This window comes from Alligator mississippiensis, chromosome 1 (assembly GCF_030867095.1).
Source record: "Alligator mississippiensis isolate rAllMis1 chromosome 1, rAllMis1, whole genome shotgun sequence".
NCBI classification, from domain to species: domain Eukaryota; kingdom Metazoa; phylum Chordata; order Crocodylia; family Alligatoridae; genus Alligator; species Alligator mississippiensis.
The window spans coordinates 266141062-266160239 of record NC_081824.1 but is presented as its reverse complement, the minus strand read 5'-3'; the positions used below and the strand labels follow the sequence as shown (position 1 = coordinate 266160239).

Sequence of the window (19178 nt, the reverse complement as noted above, 5' to 3'; positions counted from 1 at the left end):
GGTTTCTGTTTAAACCCAAAACAAGCCTCCTTCAACGCTGGCTGTGCAAAAGTATGAGATGAAGACATCAAATTATGAAGATCATGTTGTACTGTGCTAAACAGGTAACTTGTTTCATCAAAGGCAATTTATTGTACTGAATACAGACAGCTGCCCTGCCTTGGAACAGTGTTTGATTCCTTGATGAAAGACCATCACTAACAGCAGTCTGAGGCTATCAACTCTGAATGACTTTTAACTGCTGGCCCACTCCTATGGAACAATAATACTTCAATGCAGGGCCTTACAAAGGGAACTAAGCATGACTAGCGAATCTGGAGTTTCTTCCCTGGCTCAGAGAGAGAATTCCTATTTAAGACCAGGTGCCTGTACACAACATGGGTTTTAATCGTTATTAAATCATGGCCATAAGTTGCTAGAGAGTAGGTTTAGACTAGACATTAGAAGGCACTACTTCATAGTCAGGGCGGCTAGGATCTGGAACCAACTTCCAAGGGAAGTGGTGATGGCTCCTACCCTGGAGGTCTTTAAGAGGAGGCTCAACGTTTACCTGGCTGGGGTCATTTGAGCCCAGTTTTCTCTCCTGCCCATGGCAGGGGGTCAGACTAGAAGATCTACAAGGTCCCTACATCTATGAATCTATGAATCTATGAATAAATTAAATAGGTTTATAAAATTTAAACTTGTTTATTTTGGAGTGTTGCATCTGTGTTTGCATGCACTAGGTTTTTGAACAAATTAAGCCCTGGAGCGTTGCATCTGTGTATACACGCACTAGGTTTTCAAATGAATTAAGCCCGGTCCCCAGCTGGTGCCACAGGAGACCAGGATGGTCCAGCACTGCCGCCCGGCCTGGGGCCCACTACCCACCCTGTGCTCATGCCTTGCCACGCAGCTGTGGAAGCAGGGAGCTGGCAAACTGCACAAGGAAAATAAAAGCGGAAACAATTCGAAAGCAAAAGCAATTCAAGGGAGTGAACTACAAAAAAGTTGCAGTGCCATCTGGTGGACAAAGAGACTCATTACACATCTTTAAGTGCCTTTGTGTTTGCATGCAATGAATCCATGGATTCAACACTTTAATTCCCTGTGAGCCAAACTAAACTACATCCAAGGAGATTTAGTTAATGCACCAGAAAGACTTTTAAAATGTCCAGAAAACCTGCTCGTGCAAACAGTCACACAGTGGCAGTGCAAGGAAGGGCAAAAATGTTGTATGTATAAAGGATTTTGCTCTGTGTTAGGGGGTGATCATTGCTTTATGTAAGCAGAGCTTACAGGACATAGAATGCAGTATGAACTCTACCAAACCTCAAGTGCTGATGAACCATGGACTCAAGAGGGGTAAGAGCAGAGTAGGTGAGCATGCAGCTCCAGAAACCTTTATTGTTTTCAAAGATGCTGTATGACTAAAATCAACATGGTTAAGACATTCCTGTACCATGGCTTGGTTCCTCACTTTTCTAACACACTGACTTCAGTGGGGGCTAAATAAGTAAGCTTGGCATGTCTACAACACAGGTAGAATTCTAGTGGAATATGCCTAAGCAAGCTGGGGTCTTAGGAGGTCTCATACCGGTTTCAAGATCTAGGATGACTGGATGGCAGCATCCGATATCCCAAGGAAAGCCTCAGACACAGCTCTGTGTCTGGGAGTGTAATTTCCAGCCCCACAGTTAGAAACAGTGACTGCATTCTACCCAGGCTTAGTTGGCTTGGAAACGCATAGGACTCAGTGACAGGATCTGCTCACAATGGACTAATAATTCTATACTGTCTTAACTCTGACACTAATCTTAGAATGTAGTCAAGGGCTATCCACAAGCTCCAACTCTACCCTTAGCTCTAATCCAGATATGCCAAATTGTTCCAAACCTAGCCTTCCTTAGCAAAGGGCCACTAACTCTCCCACACTAACTCTAGCCCAAGGACACAAACCAGTCCTAAATGTCATACAAGCCCCTGGTGACTACATAGCCTACATCCTACCTCCAGTCACCCATGATAAATCACCAGGCATAGCCTTTACTTTACCTCTCTGACCTTTCAGAACCTCATTGTAGGGTTAAAAGCTACAGAAGGCTCTTTGAACTGCAGTGAATTTTGCCCTTAATGAGCCCCCTGGGCCAAAATCATCACTGATGTAACATCACTTATTTCACCTTATGCCTGGCATGACAATGGGTAACTACACTAACAATCACTCCTTCCATGGCTCTGCACCTACCGCTCCATTAATTTCTACAACATTACTTTGAGCTGGGGGAGGAAGCTTCTGATAACACCTCAAGGAATCTGTTGTGGAGTGATAGTGCCATTATTTTGTATATCATCATCTTTTTTCCACTGCAGTGGATGTAGCTCAGCAGGCCTGGGGTATATACATGCTTCAGGAAAGTAAACCAAGACAGTTCACAAACTGATCATGCATTGTCTGCAGTTTCAAAGGCACTGAAGACAAAGAAGAAATTTACAGAGGGGAAAATGTGTGTACAACAAAAAGTGAACAAACAGATAAGAGAACAAACAAAAGAAACAGATAAAAATGGCAGACAAAGAAAAGAAAAATGACTAGGAATGTAATCCATATGCTTTTGGGTGGGGGGAATTTTTTGTTTGTGATCTTTTAATAATAAAAATCACCTTATAAGAGCTTCAATTTATTTTTAGCACCTGTGCAGAACTTCGCCAGATTTTTCCACCCCACCTAATCTGGTATTTTAACTGATGGTAGCCATTATGACTGTGTAAGGAAAGAGCGAGTCTTACACAAGTACATCCTCCACTAGGGTATGAAGGGTGCTTGGATTGCGGATCAGTTTGTCTAGGAAGCTGACGATATCACTGAACTTCGGCCGGTGGCTTCTCTCTTTCTGCCAGCAGTGAAGCATCAGCTGGTGAAGGGAAGCTGGGCAACCCATGGGAGCCGGAAGCCTGTAACCTTCTTCTATAGACAGTATAACCTAGACAGAGGTATATGTGTCATTACAGGGCATTATATTTACATGACTAAAGTACAGTATAAAACCAAGTATACATTCCAGTGACAAACCAAGAACAAAGACAGATAATTAGGTCTCTTAGTCTGAAGTCAGGGACAGGGCAGGGTAGATTTGTACCTTACCAGCTAATTAAATCAGAGCTGTATAGCACCAGGTTTCATAAGCAGAGGACTTGCTTCATCAGATGAAGTAATTTACTTCTGATGAAGTAAGCTCTCTGCTTACAAAAGCTTACAAACCAAGAACAACCCCCCCTCCCCCTCCAACACACACACATTGTAGCACTAGACGGTGCTCTGACTCCCTGAATGAGGACCTGGTGAAGGCCAGGGGTCTGTTTTTTATAATGAGATTCAGATAGAAAATGCAAAGTATCAGCCATAAAGGTATACTTCACAATAGCTGGCACATGTGAGGTAAATTTGGGTGGCAGTGAACAAGCACAAAGAGGTTGCTGGGATTATTGTCCATCCCCTTCAAGTAGCCAGGAAAGAAGCAGGAGAAATACCCTTTTCCTTAAGCAAGCAGGAAAACAGAAAAGCAATAAGATACACCTTTGTCCTTTTAAACTTGCAGGTAGATTGAACGAATTCAGGGAACTAACCAGATCTCACACTAATCATCATTTAGAGAAGTGTTCTGATACTTGCTTCAAGACATTGCAGCAGTATGTGGCAAGGCCATGGTGCAATGATGCAGCACAAATATCAAACTGCAGTGTCTGGCCCTCTGAAGTGCATTTGACGATCAGGTGGTTCTCTTGCTCTTCAGGACTGAGTATGAGCAATCCAGACAATGAAAGCCACTCAGCAATACAGCAAACGGTAGTTTTTATCTTCTACAGTATATTTCATAGAAACTGTGTCCCCAAATACTTTTTGTGAATAAAAAATGAAATGACTGTTAGATAATAAGCACCAGGAGAAGAGTCAAACTGCTGCGTTTGACAGGGGCAAAAAATGAGATTTGAAAAGAGACCATCTATGAAATGGACAGATCAGATATAGGAAGGCTGTTCCATGTGAAAGGAGCTGCAAAGAGAAAAACTTTTTTTAGAACTGCCTAGATTGTTAGGAAAAAGAGAAACAAGTGAGTGCTAGCTGAAGGGAGAGAGGAGGACAGCAGACGATGATCATATACAGCCGATGAGTCCACATAAAGCATAAAAACAGAATGGGGAGCCAATGGAGCTGTGAAGAGAAGAAATGATCATTATGCCTCTTCGTATGTGAGAGAAGGAGAAGTGGAGAAGTAGCTTTTTAGCAAACAGTACTATAAAACACCTGAGACAATCAAACCATAGACTCAAAGTCAATATTCCTAATAGTGATTCCCAATATGACTATATCAGCTTGTATGAAAATTGTGCCTGTTGAAAGAATGCACTCAAACTGACGTTATTATTTGTCATACTTATACAAGCCCATGTATTGTGCATACACCAATAAAACAGGAAGAATGCACATTCAACTATTTAGGTTGAAGCAACATTTTCTAGCACTAGCTGTAGCTTGTGTATTTTCAATCTTACTAGCATGAAACCCTAGGTTGTTCACTTTCTGAATTTTGAATTAGTATTGTTGGCTCTGCTTGACAATGCCTGATGTTTATGCTGCAGGCATTATGCAAATAACAGTAATGAAGCTACATTAGGACCTAAGCTCCCCTTTATGATGTGCTGCAGAGGGGAGCAAGAGAATAGTAACTGCACTCAAATGGGCCTGAATTTTGGAAAAAAAATAGAGGGCAGAGTCTACAGAACATAGCCTCTTGCACACTGGCAGAAAACCTTGTACATAAAGAATACGCACTCAAAGTTCTATGAAGAATTGCATTTGTAGTAAGTAATTTTCAAACCAGCAAGGAGCAGCGCAAGATGGTACACTTTACTTAGAAGGAGCATAATTTGTCACAGAGATCTCTGAATGTGTAGCTTTTTTCCTGTTCCATGCACTTAGGGTTACTAAGCAGTGGCATATCAAATACTGGTACACACAGACAGAATACACACCACCCATGTACATGTGATCTCTATTGATATCTCACAGAGCCATGTGACAAATAATCACCTCACTTGCCTTTCTGTACGTTTATCCCTAATTCCAAATACCTTTGCTACTCAAACTAAGTATCACTGGGGAAAAAATGGACCAGACTGTTCTTACCCTCATTATGTGGAATATGCCCCAAAATGGTCCTTTTAGAGTTTCAGGATTGGTTGAATTAAGTCTTGCGATAACAGCTATTTTTATTCAGAGAAGTCCAGAATCCAATATTTCAAACAGTCTGTTGGAAGTTGTTACATAGATACTTGCTATAGTATTTAGTATAGTCTGCTAGAAGTTGCTAGATACTTGCTATAACAATGGCTATATCTTGGTACATATTTTTCAGTGAAAGTGTAATTTTAAGCAGGCCAGAAATATAGATATCACAGCCTGACAAGGTTCCTTGGGTGAATTTGATATATTTTATTAGACCAACCCAAACAGTTGGAGAATAGTTATTAAGCAAGCTTTCGAGTTCAAAAACCCTTCGTCAGGCTAAGGAAGTTTCAGCAGTTGGTGTGTGCTCTTCCTGGATGGAATCACAGCCTAGCATTTTACTATACTTGCTGCGTCTGAGAGATTTCTAAAAGGTTTTGATATTTTCTAAGTCAAAATCAAATGCTCTGCACCCTTTACTAAGCTTAATACAGAGCTGATGGGATATTTTTGAGACACCATGTGCATCTATATGTGCACTTTAATGTGCAGTAGATGTAAAAAAAAGTTAACATTATGCTAATGTGCAGTAAGATAATCTACTGCACATTAGGCATCACATTGGAGGTACTAAATTTAATGCTCATTAGAACAGGTGCATTAATTCACGTATAGACGCACCCACCTTGTTTTAAGAAGAATTTCATTGGCATCATATTTTCTTTCACACGTGACATTTTACTATATATCTAGCAAGAGGGTCATGGTTCATGAACTTTCTTATCTTGCTCAAAAGGAAAATTTCAGTGGGTAGAAGTAGACTGGTATCAAGGTCATTATTATTACTAATTCTTTATTATTAATAGCATTTATGGCTCTTTTAATCTTATCTACCTGTACCAATATTACTTTATTAATATGCCAAATACCCCTTCGAGGCCAGTAATATTACCCCCATTTACAGAAGAAACAGCAAAGAGGTGACGGAAATTGGCAAACAATATAGCTGGGCCAAGTGCCAAAAGCAGGACTAGACCGCTATAGTTCCTCATTCCCACTCTGAGGCACAACTGTACCCCAGGTGTTTCCATAAAAAGCAAATTAGACAAGGTGTACCATATCAGGTGCCCACATTTGATTTTTTATGGAATCGAAGTGTGGAAGAAGTTGTCAGAGTTTTTTTGTTTGTCTTTTTTACTCCTATTAATGTTTTTTCTCTGTAGTGATGTTGCAAAACCCGCATTTTGTTTTTTTTTTATTTTAAAATGCATTCCCTCCCCTTCCCCAACCATTTTTGACTTTTTCTTTCCCTTTCTATTCCCTATAGATAAGTATAAGTAAGCTAAGATGTAGGATAAGCTTTAACATTTTATTTTAGGTAGTAAGTTTTATTTTTCTCTCCCCTCTTTGCAAATAAGTGCCCTGCTATTTTGATATAGATATCCACTGTTTTATAAGTGATAATTATTATGTTTGTATTGATTTTTTACTGCGTTTATATTGTGTGATTACTGCTTTAGGCCTACATATGTAAGTTTGCATAAGTCATATCAAGTTTCCATCTTGTAATGTCAAGCCTGCATCTTGTGTCCCCTGACCCATGACTCATACCTACCCCTCCTATGTAACTTGGTTCCTGAATGAATGGAGATGAATGCGGGTGCTTGAGAGACCATGGCAGTAGGTCTAAAAATAGCTCCCTCTGAATGACCAAACCATCAACACCAATAGCTGGACCAATGACCCAGTCCTTGGAACCACCTTCAGCATTCAAGAAACAGAAGATGAGGCAACCCACCATTGTGCCAAGGCTGCACATGCTCAGTAAGAACACCTGGAACCCTCTGGGACAGGACTGACATTACCTGGACAGGCCCTCCCCATAGGAGATCAGAGGTAGTCTGCCCCATAAACACAGGTAGTGAAGACACCCTTGGGACACCCTTGGGACGCCCTTTCCATCTGGACCAGCACCATGCCATACCACCTATCCACCCAGAGGCCCTGCCAGCAACCCTCCTCTGGACAACACCTGCTGGACAAGGACCCCTTTCCAGCCTGGATAGGTAGCTATTACCCCCACCCCCTCTTCAACCAAGGACTTGGACTCTGCTTCTCTTCCCTACCTAGACTCCAACCCTTCCACTGAGTCTCTTTCTCCCGCTGCCTTTGTGAGTGCTTGTGCGCGTGCGCATGCGCTTGTGTGGGAACCAATAACTTCATGGGGCTGTGTAGTGTGTTGTCTGCTTAATAAACCTGTTATTTTGAAACCCCGAGCTGGGTTTTTGTCTGTTTCCTGACTGTTTCCTCCTTGCCACCACTTATCTGCCCCCCAATCTCTAAGCTGTCAGCCTGTTTCCAGCCCCAAGCTCCCAGGTTTCTGCCTCTCTCTCTCCTTCCTGGCTGTCTCCTCCTTGCCGCCACTTATCTGCCCCCCTCCCCCTGCCAATATCTCAGCTGTTTGCCTCAGCTGTCAGCCCCAATCTACCTTAAGTAGCCCCAAGCCTCAGTTCCTCAGCCAGCTTCTCTCTAGTCTACCAGTTCTAATCCCAGTTCTGGCAACTTTCACTCCCTACACTTTAACTCATTCTCTCTCACCTGAACCTTCCCCCAAGTATCCCAGGTACCCCAAGCGCGCACACACATACCATACCATCCAAGTTAGGAACTTACCTATGTGTAAGTGGGTTGTATGTGTGTGAATTAGTGAGTGTGTGTGTGTCTATATATGTCATTGTGTGCATGATATACAAATTAGTGATCTGTGTATGTGTACTGAGTGTATGGGTATGGACAACTGATTTTTGTCTAACTTTTGGGGTGTATAGTGTATGTGCTTGAATTGGTTATAGGTACGCATGTGCCTAAGCTAGTTTGGATGTGTATGTGCCTGAATTGGTAGTGTGTGTGTGCACGCCTGGTGGGGGCGCATGTACCTAGAGTGTGTGTATGTGCCTAGTGTGTGTGTATGCACCAAACTGATTTTTGAGTGGGTGCATGTGCAATTGTACACCATGCCCTCCTGTCTAACAGCACAATATTGAGATCCTGAGAGTTGGCCTGACCCCACAGGGCAACAGTGAAAGTGTCAAACTGGTGAAATTTGACAAAATTGGTTGTCATAGTGACTTTTCTGGGGTCTAACCTAGAGAACAAATAGAGCATGAGCTGAAGCCCTCTGTGGAAGCTTTCCCACATTTGAAAATCTATAGTATATTAATTACAATCTGAAAGAATAAAAGAGTTGTCTCAGTCTCTATAACTGGTAAGTCCTTGGTCTCTCCACTTGAGACTTCCAACCTAAAGGATAATCAGGAATAAACGTGGTTCTGGTATATATATCTATAAATGATATAGTTTTCATTGTCTGACTTCAGTAGGAGGCTTCAATTGATTTAATTGGCAGCATGGCTACCTACATACCTTTTTGTATCCCCTTTTTGTATTTGGCACATGATCACTTTATTAGTAGGAACTGGGACTGAAAACATCATTTATTTTACTCAGGCAAAGCAGCAGTTAGGAGTGAAAGACAGACTTTAGATCTCTCTCTCTTTTTCTTCTCTAGGTGATGTATAGGTCTCAATAGGTTTTGTAATTCAGAATAAAGATTAGTGAAATGTGTATGCTGAATAATTTACAAGTCAAAAATTTCATTAGGTAAGTCCACAAACTGTAAGGAAAAAGGAATGTTTTTAAAAAACAAATGATTTGGTCATTTCCATGCATGTTGGAGGATTTTAATTGACAATATTAAAAATAAGTTTTCATCTTGGATTAGAAGTAATCACAAGGTTTAAATATGGGGATAATATCAACCCTTGATTATACTCTGAAAAACACTGACATTTTTTTCAGTAACTTCCATATCAAATATATTCAGTTTATTAGTACAATATATGTGTGTGTGTGTGTGTGTGTGTGTGTGTGTGTGTGTGTGTGTGTGTGTGTATTTTAACTGGCAAATCTAAAAACCCTGTGTCTGAAAATTAAGCTATGCTCTTTCTGTCACTTTCATTATCAACAGTAATACAGACTCTGCTTTTAAACCTGACAGCTTTGCTGATGATGCAGGAGTTAGGAGAAAGTCTGGGAAGAATTCAACACTTGTGTCCTCCTGGAGTCCTATGTATGGGACTCAGAGGTAAAAAATCTGGTAGGAGGTAAGTGCAGCTGCACATACCCTGCTATAATGGGGGACATGGAAACACTGCAGCTCTCTGATATTTGCAAAACGCTTTGATATTCCTTGAGAGAAAGGAGCATATTAGGGCAAAGCATTATTATTATTACTAAAATTTTACTCTGGTTGGGAAGACTTTATTTTGCTTTTCCATGGCAGTTTTCTGCATATTGATTATAATGCATTAAATATATTTTTTCTGAATATCTTAGTTCTTCAAGATGCACTAATTTATCCAATAATCTGTAACAGGTGTCCCAGGAGATTCCATTCACAGCTGTGTATAAACTGAATGCACTGAATATAAATCTTCCTTCCCATGCAAACACATTAGCAAGCTAGGTTCCCAGCTCAATCTGTTCATCAGTACACTAGTTTCCTCAGAAAGTTCAATATCTTATCTAATGTTTATTAATTAAGCAATAAGACATGACAGACTGCGCAGCAGCCCTAATTAATGGACACCTCTGCTGCCAGCCATACACCCAAGTAGTGCATTAATCAGCACTACCGCAGGTCTGAAGTGACTTAACACAATCATGCAATGGTTATTTACTTAACCAAGTAACGTTCCTCAAACTGAATAAGGTTTTCAAAAACCACATGAAACTGTTTATAATGTTACAAAAATTATGGTTAACATTTTCAAACCTGGATGCCTAAAGATCAGTTTCTAAATCCCATATTTAGGCATGTAAATAAAAGTTACTTAATCTAAAAGTTGCAACATATCCCTAACTCTTGCTGACTTGACTGGTATTTTGTGACTATTCCAAATTTCTAAAAAGCAGACTTTTATTCGAATGCCTAAATACCACCTTACCAGCTAAATAACTTCCTCAGGTTTGGAATGGTTATTTTATACATTATTTCCTAGAAGCTTGTGTAAGGAGGTCTGAAACAGCATAATTAAAAATTTCCAACAATTTTGACCCTCTGTGAAGCAGCCTCCAGAAACCAGGTTAAGAAGGGAATTTAGTACATCTGTACAGTATTTTTGCTAACCCAGCACTCACCATATCAAAACAAACTAGAACATGAGTTTAGCCTCCAGGCCAAAAAAAAAAAAATACATCCCATTAGGTATGTTACAAGATTTTCCAAAACATTTGGTATTGCTTCAGATGTACATAAATGTCAGTGCTAGATATTTAGTGATAAGGGGGTTAAAACAGAATAAATGGGGGCCAAAATTTAGGCTAGCAAGAAAAGTAATTACAGAGGAGAATGTACTGTCTCCCCCCACTCCCTGCTGTATTACCACCTGTCCTTTAAACTGAACTTGCTTATTCCGATTTTCTGGTGAGTGACTAACAATATAATTCACATTATCTCTTAATTTGTTTAAGAATATCAGCTCATATCCTTCAATGGTCCTCAAGAAATGATTAAAAAAAAATCTTAATACAAGTAAAAGCTCTGTTATCCAGCATCCCCTGGGAATGGGGGATACCGGATAATGAAATATGCCAGTTAATTGTGCAGCCTTAACAGGCATCCTTGCCTCCCGTGGCATCGCCACCCCTCCTGCAGGCTCCGCGGGATAGGGAGGAGGGCCCTGCGCAGCCTGTTATGCCCTGGGCCGTGGGGGCTTGGAGAAATCAGAAGTGCCATGGTGCGCACTTCTGGTTTCACTTTACCTTATAAGCCGGCATGCCGGTTAACAGAGCATGCCGACTTGTAAGGTGCCGGTTACCGGAGATTTTAAGTACTTGTTAGCTGCATATATAAAAATGTTCTCCAAAGATCTAACTGCCAGCTGAGGTCATTTTCAAACATCACTTAACTTAGACATCAACTTAAAGAGTGAATAATCATTTCCAAAAGCTCCTAACTGATGCCACACTGCAGACTAATAGTCTACAAAATTTCTATTTTTCATTAGGAAAGCAATTTATAAGGTAGAATATGAAAAAGCATTCCAAACCCACAGAATTTATATTTACTTTGAAAACCCTCTGTAAGATTAAAAACTGTTCAATACGTTCTACTGCTGAGTAGAGCAGAGTCTTACTATGAACAAAATTTAACCCCATGGAAACAGAAATTTTGTAATATTAATGTTGACAGCAAATTAATATTCGCTATAGCAGAATCTGTTATTATATTTAAGTAAGTCCTTGCCATCATATGGCTGTCTGGTACTTCTTTAATGTGTCTGCTCCTAAACCCTCCATTTCTCTTGCCAGCTATGCAGTACTAGTGACCTTTGGGAAACTCCTATTATTTCTGTAAAACAAACTCATGCTAGCTCACAGTAATGTATTATATAGAAACATATGCCACAATAGGCAGCCAAGAAACACTTATAGTATGCTTACGTACTTGAAGTTTCTCACTTAAATTCAGAGCTACTAAATGTTTGGAATGTCACACTTGCCTCTTGTAATCCTCCTGGTAATGCAGACCTGTGGGTATGGCTCCAGTGACTCTGCCATTTATTGCTAAACTGGAAGAAAAGACCTCAGGAGCAGGCCACATTTACATAAACAAAAACACTTCACTGTGCTTGGTTAATCATTCTGGTTAAATCACCCCACATACTAGTGTAATTAAATATTATTCCTATGGCCAAAGTGCAGGGAAAGTGTGCTTCATATAGGAACATAGGAAAATAGGGCTGGAAGGTACTTCACTAGGACATCTAGTCAAGCCCCCTGCTCAAAGCAGTAGCATCACTCCCAAGTGTTTCTGTAACATGCTCTTGAAAACTTCCAAGGATTGAGATTTGGACATTTACCTAGGTAGCCTGCTTGACCACCTACATAGTCAGAAAGTTCCTCCTAATCTCCAATCTAAATTTTCCCTGCTGTAGTTTGAGGCCATTCCTCCTAGTCCTATCCCTAAGGCCATGGAGAAAAGTCCATTCTCTCTGCAATTGTTCTTGAAGACTGCTATCAAATCTCTCCTCAGTCTTGTCTTCTCCACCCAAATAACCCTAGCTCTTTCAGCCTTTCCTTATAATTGTTTTCCTCCCAGGCGCCTAATCATTTTTATTCCTCTGTGCTGGACTCTTTCCAAATTGTCCACAATCTTCTTGATGTGTGGAGTCCAGAGATGGACCCAGTACTCTAGTTGAGGACTCACTAGTGCTGAATATGCTCTAAGGGCATCACTGTAACTGGCACCTCACACACATTACTGACAGTCTTGCATAAATACAAATCAGAAGTTGCATAAATACAAATCAGAAGTTCTGCTTTAACAAAATGCGACGAGAAGACTATCTCTGTGGAAAAGAAAAAGAATGGATGAAGCAAGGTTGTCTGCTGAGCTATGCTCCCAACTGGGTGATCTGGACTTTATTTAAGGGGTTTTTTTTTAAATACCATCTGAACACTCCCTCCAATAACTTCTTAATGAAGCTACAGAACTGGACAGCAGAGATAAAGATATTCCTTGGAGAATCTCTGCCACTGTACCTAGCAGTTACAGAGCTGAAATCATGAAGAGCTGGGCTAGATGACAGACTCTTAGAGCTAGTGTAGGGAGCAGTATCGAGGTGATAAAAAATAATGCAGAGGAGGTGACAGTGGCCAGGTTCCCTTTTCTGAAAAAAAAAAAAAAATCATGGATAGCTGAGTTCACTAAGAACAGGGCTAGGAGGGTGAGCTTAGATTTGGCACTGTAGTTGAGATGCAGTGATAAAGACCAGTGTGTTGATAGGAGATGGTTACCCAGCAAATTCTACTGTAGTAATCACTGATAGTAGGGTTAAGTAGTGGTTCTACACATGCCTGGATTGGGGTGGCCAGACAGAGCAGTGAGAGGAGAGACAAAGGCAGAATGGCAAGACACTGGCATTGTACCTGGAGGTGACACTGCAGAGGCAGCAGAGCAGCAGCAGTAAGAGGGCACAGAGACAACATGTATGTGGCAGCAAGACACTCCTTCACTGAAGTCATGCAACATTTTTCCTCATTGTATGTCCCACACTCTGGGACTTTGGTAGTCTCTTATAACAATACAAAAGTAGGATCCAGTGGTGTGAAGGGGGAAGAGACTTATCTACTAGATGGACATACTGACAAGTGAGGAAACTGAATTAAAGGTCTACTGGCCTGGATAAAAGCAGGGTGGATGGCTTTGCCTTCCCAAATTTATGCTGGGTTCCCTCTCTTTAGTAATGGCCTTGCTTTGTTTTAAATACAGAATTAACACCTATAATTAACAAACATAAGCTATGAAGAGCACCCAGAGAAGATACTTGGTTCACAGATTTCATAGAAATTAGGACTGGAAGGGGCCTCGGAAGATCATCGAGTCCAGCCCCCTGCCCCCAGGGCAGGAAGTCAGCTGGGGTCAAAGGATCCCAGCAAGATAGGCATCCAAATGTTTCTTAAAAGAGTCCAGAGTAGGTGCTTGCACCACCTCTGGAGGGAGTCTATTCCAGGCCTTGGTGGCTCAGACAGAAAATAAGTTTTTCCTTATGTCCAGCCTAAAACAGTCTTGGAGGAGTTTGTGACCTTATCATCCCTTGGGGCACTCTGGTGAACAGACATTCCCCCAGATCCTGACATACACCCCTTCTATACTTATAGGCAGCCACCAGGTCACTCCTGAGCCTGTGCTTTTCCAGGCTGAAGAGTCCCATGGCTCTCAGCCTCTCATCATAAGGTCTGTTCTCTTGTCCTTTGATCATGCACGTGAGTCTCCTCTGGATTCTCTCAAGCTTTTCTACATCCTTTTTAAATTGTGGAGCCCAGAGCTGGATGCAGTACTCCAGCTATAGCTTCACCAAGGCTGAGCACAGCGGGAGGATGACATCCTGAGATTTGCTTGAGAAGCATCTATGGATGCAAGCCAGAGGTTTGTTCACTTTACCAGCTGTGACATTGCATTGGTGGCTCATGTTCATTTTGTGGTCGATCATGACTGCCAAGTCCCTTTCGGCCACGGTGCTAGCGAGCGTAGCAATACTGAGCCTATAACCATTATGCAGGTTTTTTTCCCCAAGGTGGAGTACCTTGCATTTTTCCATATTGAATGTCATCAGGTTTTTATCCACCCACTTTCTAAGCCTGTCAAGGTCAGCCTGGATCACCAGCCTATCCTCAGGTGTGGATGCTTTACCTCAAAGTGGGTGTCATCAGCGAACTAGGCCAGTCTGCTTGTAACACCAATATCCACATTGTTAATAAAGATGTTAAAGAGTACAGGTTCAAGGACGGAGCCTTGGGGGACACCACTGGTCATGGAGCACTATAATGATTCACTTCCATCGATTACCACTCTCTTGGTCCAACTTCAGAGCCAGTTCCCCAGCCAGTGGACTGTGATGTAGCCGAGGCCACAGTTGGCCAATTTTTCCATGAGGAGATTATGGGGCATTAGATCAAAGGCTTTTCAAAAGTTCAGATATATGACATCAATCTCTTCTCCCTTGTCCAGGTGATATGTCACCTGGTCATAGAAGGAAAGGAGATTGGTTAGGTAAGACCTACCCTCAACAAACCCATGCTGGCTGTCCCTCAGGATGTTGCCATCAGCCAGTTTGTCAAGAATGGTCTCTTTGATAATTTTTTCCAAAATCTTTTTAGGGATTGAGGTCAAGCTAATTGGCCTGGATTTACCTGTAGATCTCCGGATCTACTTTTCTCCTTTTCTTGAAGATAGGCACCACATTGGCCTTCTTCCAATCTTCAGGTACTTCATCTGAGCACCACGAGTTCTTAGAGATCCGTGCCAGTGGCTGGGCTATGATGCCTGCCAGCTCCTTAAGTACCTTGGGGTGCAAACTGTCAGGACCAGCTGACTTGAAGGTGTCCAGCCTCTCAAGGTGTTCCTTTACAAGGTCTACACTGAAGCTGGGTATAAATTCACCCTCACCCTGGCCATCCCACATCATGTTAAGCAGGGTGGTCCCTTTGGGCTGGTGAAAAAACGATGCAAAATACCCATTAAGCAGGTTGGCTTTTTCCTCGGTGTTGGTTGTCAGTTGTCCCATTTGGGGCAGGGGTCCAAGCTGGGGTCCAATGTTACCCTTGCTTTTCTTCTGACTCCCCACATATCTGAATAAAGACCTTTTATTGTCCTTGATATGTGTAGCCAGTTGGAGTCTGGTTGCCGCCTTGGCTTTCCTGGTTTGCTCCCTACAGGTCTGGACCAGTGCAGAATACTTCTCCTTAGTGGTGATTCCTGTCTTCCATCCTTTAGAAGCCTCTCTTTTTAGATGCAGGAGATCTATGAGTTCCCTGCTGAGCCAAGGGGGTTGCTGTGCCCTTTTGCTACCTTTCCTCTGAGATGGGATGGACATCCTTTGTGCTTTCAGGATCACTCTCTTAAAGAGCAACCACTCATCTTGAACTCCCCTCCCTATCAAGTCATGGTCCCTTAGGGCCTCGACAACAAGCCTCCTGAGTTTATTAAAGTCAGCTTTTCTAAAGTTGAGGACTTCTGCATTGCTGACTGACTTGCCAGCTTTGCAATGGATAGTGCAAGTGATCAGCTTGTGGTCACTGTCTCCTAGCTTTCCTTCCATTTTTAGGTTGCTGACTAGATCATCCCCTTTGGCCAGTACCAGGTTCAGCAGCACTTTACTTCTTATCAGTGCATAGATTTCTTGAGTCAGATACAGCACGTCCATACACGTGAGGAAGCTTTGAGGAAGTTGAGGTTTGTCAAGGACAGGTTTCTGTGTTGGGAATTGAGACAATTTTGCTTTGTAAATTTAACACCAATTCCAAATGTTGAACTCAGCCCTTCTTCCTGCTGACAAAACCTGGCAGAAGGGTTACAGTTTGATTAATCAAAGTTCACCACATCATAATATTACACTGGGAAGGTAGATGATTTGCAGCAGCAGTTACATTTTGACACGCTGAGCTGCATCACACAATGTGATGAAGTTTTGATGTAGCATAATGATGATTAACACAGCAATGTTGCCATGACTGATTTTTTTCTGCTACTAGAACATTCTGTAAAGCTGACTTCCCTAATGAAAACACCTCTGTCAAATTCCTACTCTCAAATGACTAATCAGCCTTGAACTACTATAGTTGTTAATCATACAGGAAGGATTGAATATCTTTGCAAAGATGCAAATATGGGCACCTGGAAGAAGTCTCGTGAACTCTTCACAGATGGCACATAGAGGAATAGCTATACTAAGCAGATACATGAGGTATGGGAAAATGGGATGGGTGGCATCTGGCACCATGAGAGGAAGACTCCTTCCTTCCTGAGGATTTGGCATACTTCAGAATGGCATGCCTTTGACAGCCAGCCTTAATTGCAGTACTTGTGGACTTAAGTTGTTGCAGAAAAACTTAAGCTGTGGTGGAAAAAGTGTCTCCCTCAGGGCTGCATTTTATGCTCTTTTAGTTTCATTGGAAGATAATGTTTGCTTTGCTCAGGAACGACATGTAATAGCTGCAACTTTTGCAAACAAATGACAGAAGAAACTATACTTGCTTTATCAGTTTACAATCCTGCATAAAATGTAAATTGCTAGGTTGTTAGGAAAGAAAAACATTGTACCTTAAATATTAAAAAGCAATATAACATATACTTTGTCATGGCAAGTTCAAAAGTGGTATCCCTTAAATATTTCAGGATTCAATGGCTAAACTACATCCACTGAAGGGCACCATCAGGGTATAGTGGAGATAATGGTCTGAATTTATCATTGATATAACACCGTTATTTATGGAGGAATTGATATATTGTTTTGCTGAGAGCTGCATCATACTGTACCATCAGATTCAAGCAAAAGCTTCCCATTGACTTGGATGGGAGCCACATATATTCAATCTAAGAATCTAAGAAACTTATCAGGACTGTGTGTGATGTGTCTATAATCCTTTGGGAGGTAGTTACACTTTTTTAGTTACAGCAGAGGAAGGTTCCCAATTGGTACAAATTAATATAACCTCAAAGAAGTCCACTGAAATTATCTTTGGGAACTCATGGAGTTGGATGAATTCCTGGTCAGGGAGAAAAAGGCAAACATGGTGCCTATCTTTAAGATGGAAAGGAGAAGGATCCAGGGAATTATGACAGCTCAATCTGACCTTAGTGCCTGGAAAAATTATGGAGCATGTCATCAAGCACTGAGAGGATACCAAAATGACCAGGAACAGCCAACATGGAGTTATCAAGAGCATACCATCCTTGACCAACCTGATTTATTTTTATAACAAGGTGATGGGTGGAGAGGAACAGATGTGATCATCTCAATTTCAGCAAGGCATTTGATGCCATCTCTCATGATAATATCATCAGTAAACTAAGGAACTACAGTTTGGATGAAAGTACTGTAATGTGGATGCATAACTAATTGGATCATGATGATCAAAGAATAATTATCGATTGCTCAATGTCTAATTGGGAGGAGATATTGAATTGGAGTCCCCAGGCGTCTGTCCTGGGAATGAAGTACTGCTTATTATTTTCATTAATGATTTGGATGATAGGATTGAGTGTGGGCTGAGTATATTTGCATATACTCGGTGGAATTTAGACACTCTGGAGGACAGGAGTAGGATTCATCTTGATAAATGAGACCTTGGTTAAAAGTTAATTGAATGAAAGTCAGTAGGGACGAGTATGAAGTCTTGCACTTATGATGGAACAACCATACCCAAAAATACAGATTAGGGGACAACTAGCTAGGCTGCACTACTACAGAAAAGGACCTGGGGGATATAATAGACCATAAGCCCAATAGGAGTCAACAGTATACTTTTGTTGCACAAAAAGCCAATGGCATACTAGGTTATATTAACAGGACTGCTGCCTGCAAGTCAATGAAACAAATGTGTCTACTCTTGAGGACCTCTTGATGTTCCTTCCTGCTCTATTTTTCTATGATGATTTGGGGAAGCTGAGAATCTAGTCTAGAAAGTTAGTAAGAAAACAAAGAATTGGAGAGGCACAGCAGTCACTTTCAACAGCATTGTAGATTAATCCCATACTTACATCCTGATTAGACATCTCCCAATATGGTCTCTCTCCATAGGACATCACTTCCCACATGACAATACCATAGCTCCATGCATCACTTGCTGAAGAGAATTTCCTATAAGCTATTGCTTCAGGTGCTGTCCACCGTATGGGGATTTTTCCACCCTGGAAAACAAGTTGGAAATTCCTCAGTATGACTAGAATAAAGAACTTTAAGTGCATAAAAAGCTGTAGATTCAACATTCTGCTGTCTGTGAAACAGACTGACAATTACAAATTTGCCTTGGCAATTTACTGTAAATGGAAAGGAAGAAATATGGTTTATTCACATCCTGACAGAAATTCAGCTTGTTCTTTTGTTTTTTTTGCACTTATTCACCAAAACATCCCTGTTTGAAAAAACGTTGCACTTCAAAGAGCAAAAATCATTTTTAGTAATTAGAATTCATTCATATTCTTTCAGATTCACTTAATTAATCAATTGATCAATCAGGACGTCTTTTGATTTGAAAATGTCCCCAACATGAAAGTCCTAATAAGTTGACATTTTAAACCGAAGCCCCCACTGAAACAGGAAAACAGTGTTCACTGTAGACATAGAAGACAAAAGGCACTTTATAAAATGTATTAAATAGAAAGAAAATGATTTCCTTTACATTCTCCTTTCTCTGTGATAATTTCTTTTTCTTTTAATCTCTTCCTTTAAATCCCTAGATACTGTGCAAATCAAATGCATCTAGAATAGACTTTTCCTCAGGGAATTGGATAGTTTTGTTCTGCAGCTTTCAAGTTAAAATCCAAGTTCTACTGTAAAAAAGGCATTTGTAAGAATTCAGTGAACATAGTTGATTTACCTCTTTTGAAGAGGCTTTCTGTATGGTA

General features: G+C 41.1%; 1 protein-coding gene across 3 annotated transcripts in view; it reads right to left on the bottom strand.

The window, feature by feature from the left end:
- Positions 1–19178, bottom strand: part of EPHA6 (EPH receptor A6) — a 978007-nt gene that overhangs the window by 20189 nt on the left and 938640 nt on the right. For all 3 annotated transcript variants that reach the window (XM_019476566.2, XM_059720587.1, XM_059720588.1), the window contains 2 exons: positions 18312–18461; positions 2770–2963 (listed from right to left, as the gene is read on the bottom strand). In XM_019476566.2, the coding sequence (XP_019332111.1) occupies positions 2770–2963; positions 18312–18461 (344 nt within the window). The remainder of the gene's footprint in view (positions 1–2769; positions 2964–18311; positions 18462–19178) is intronic.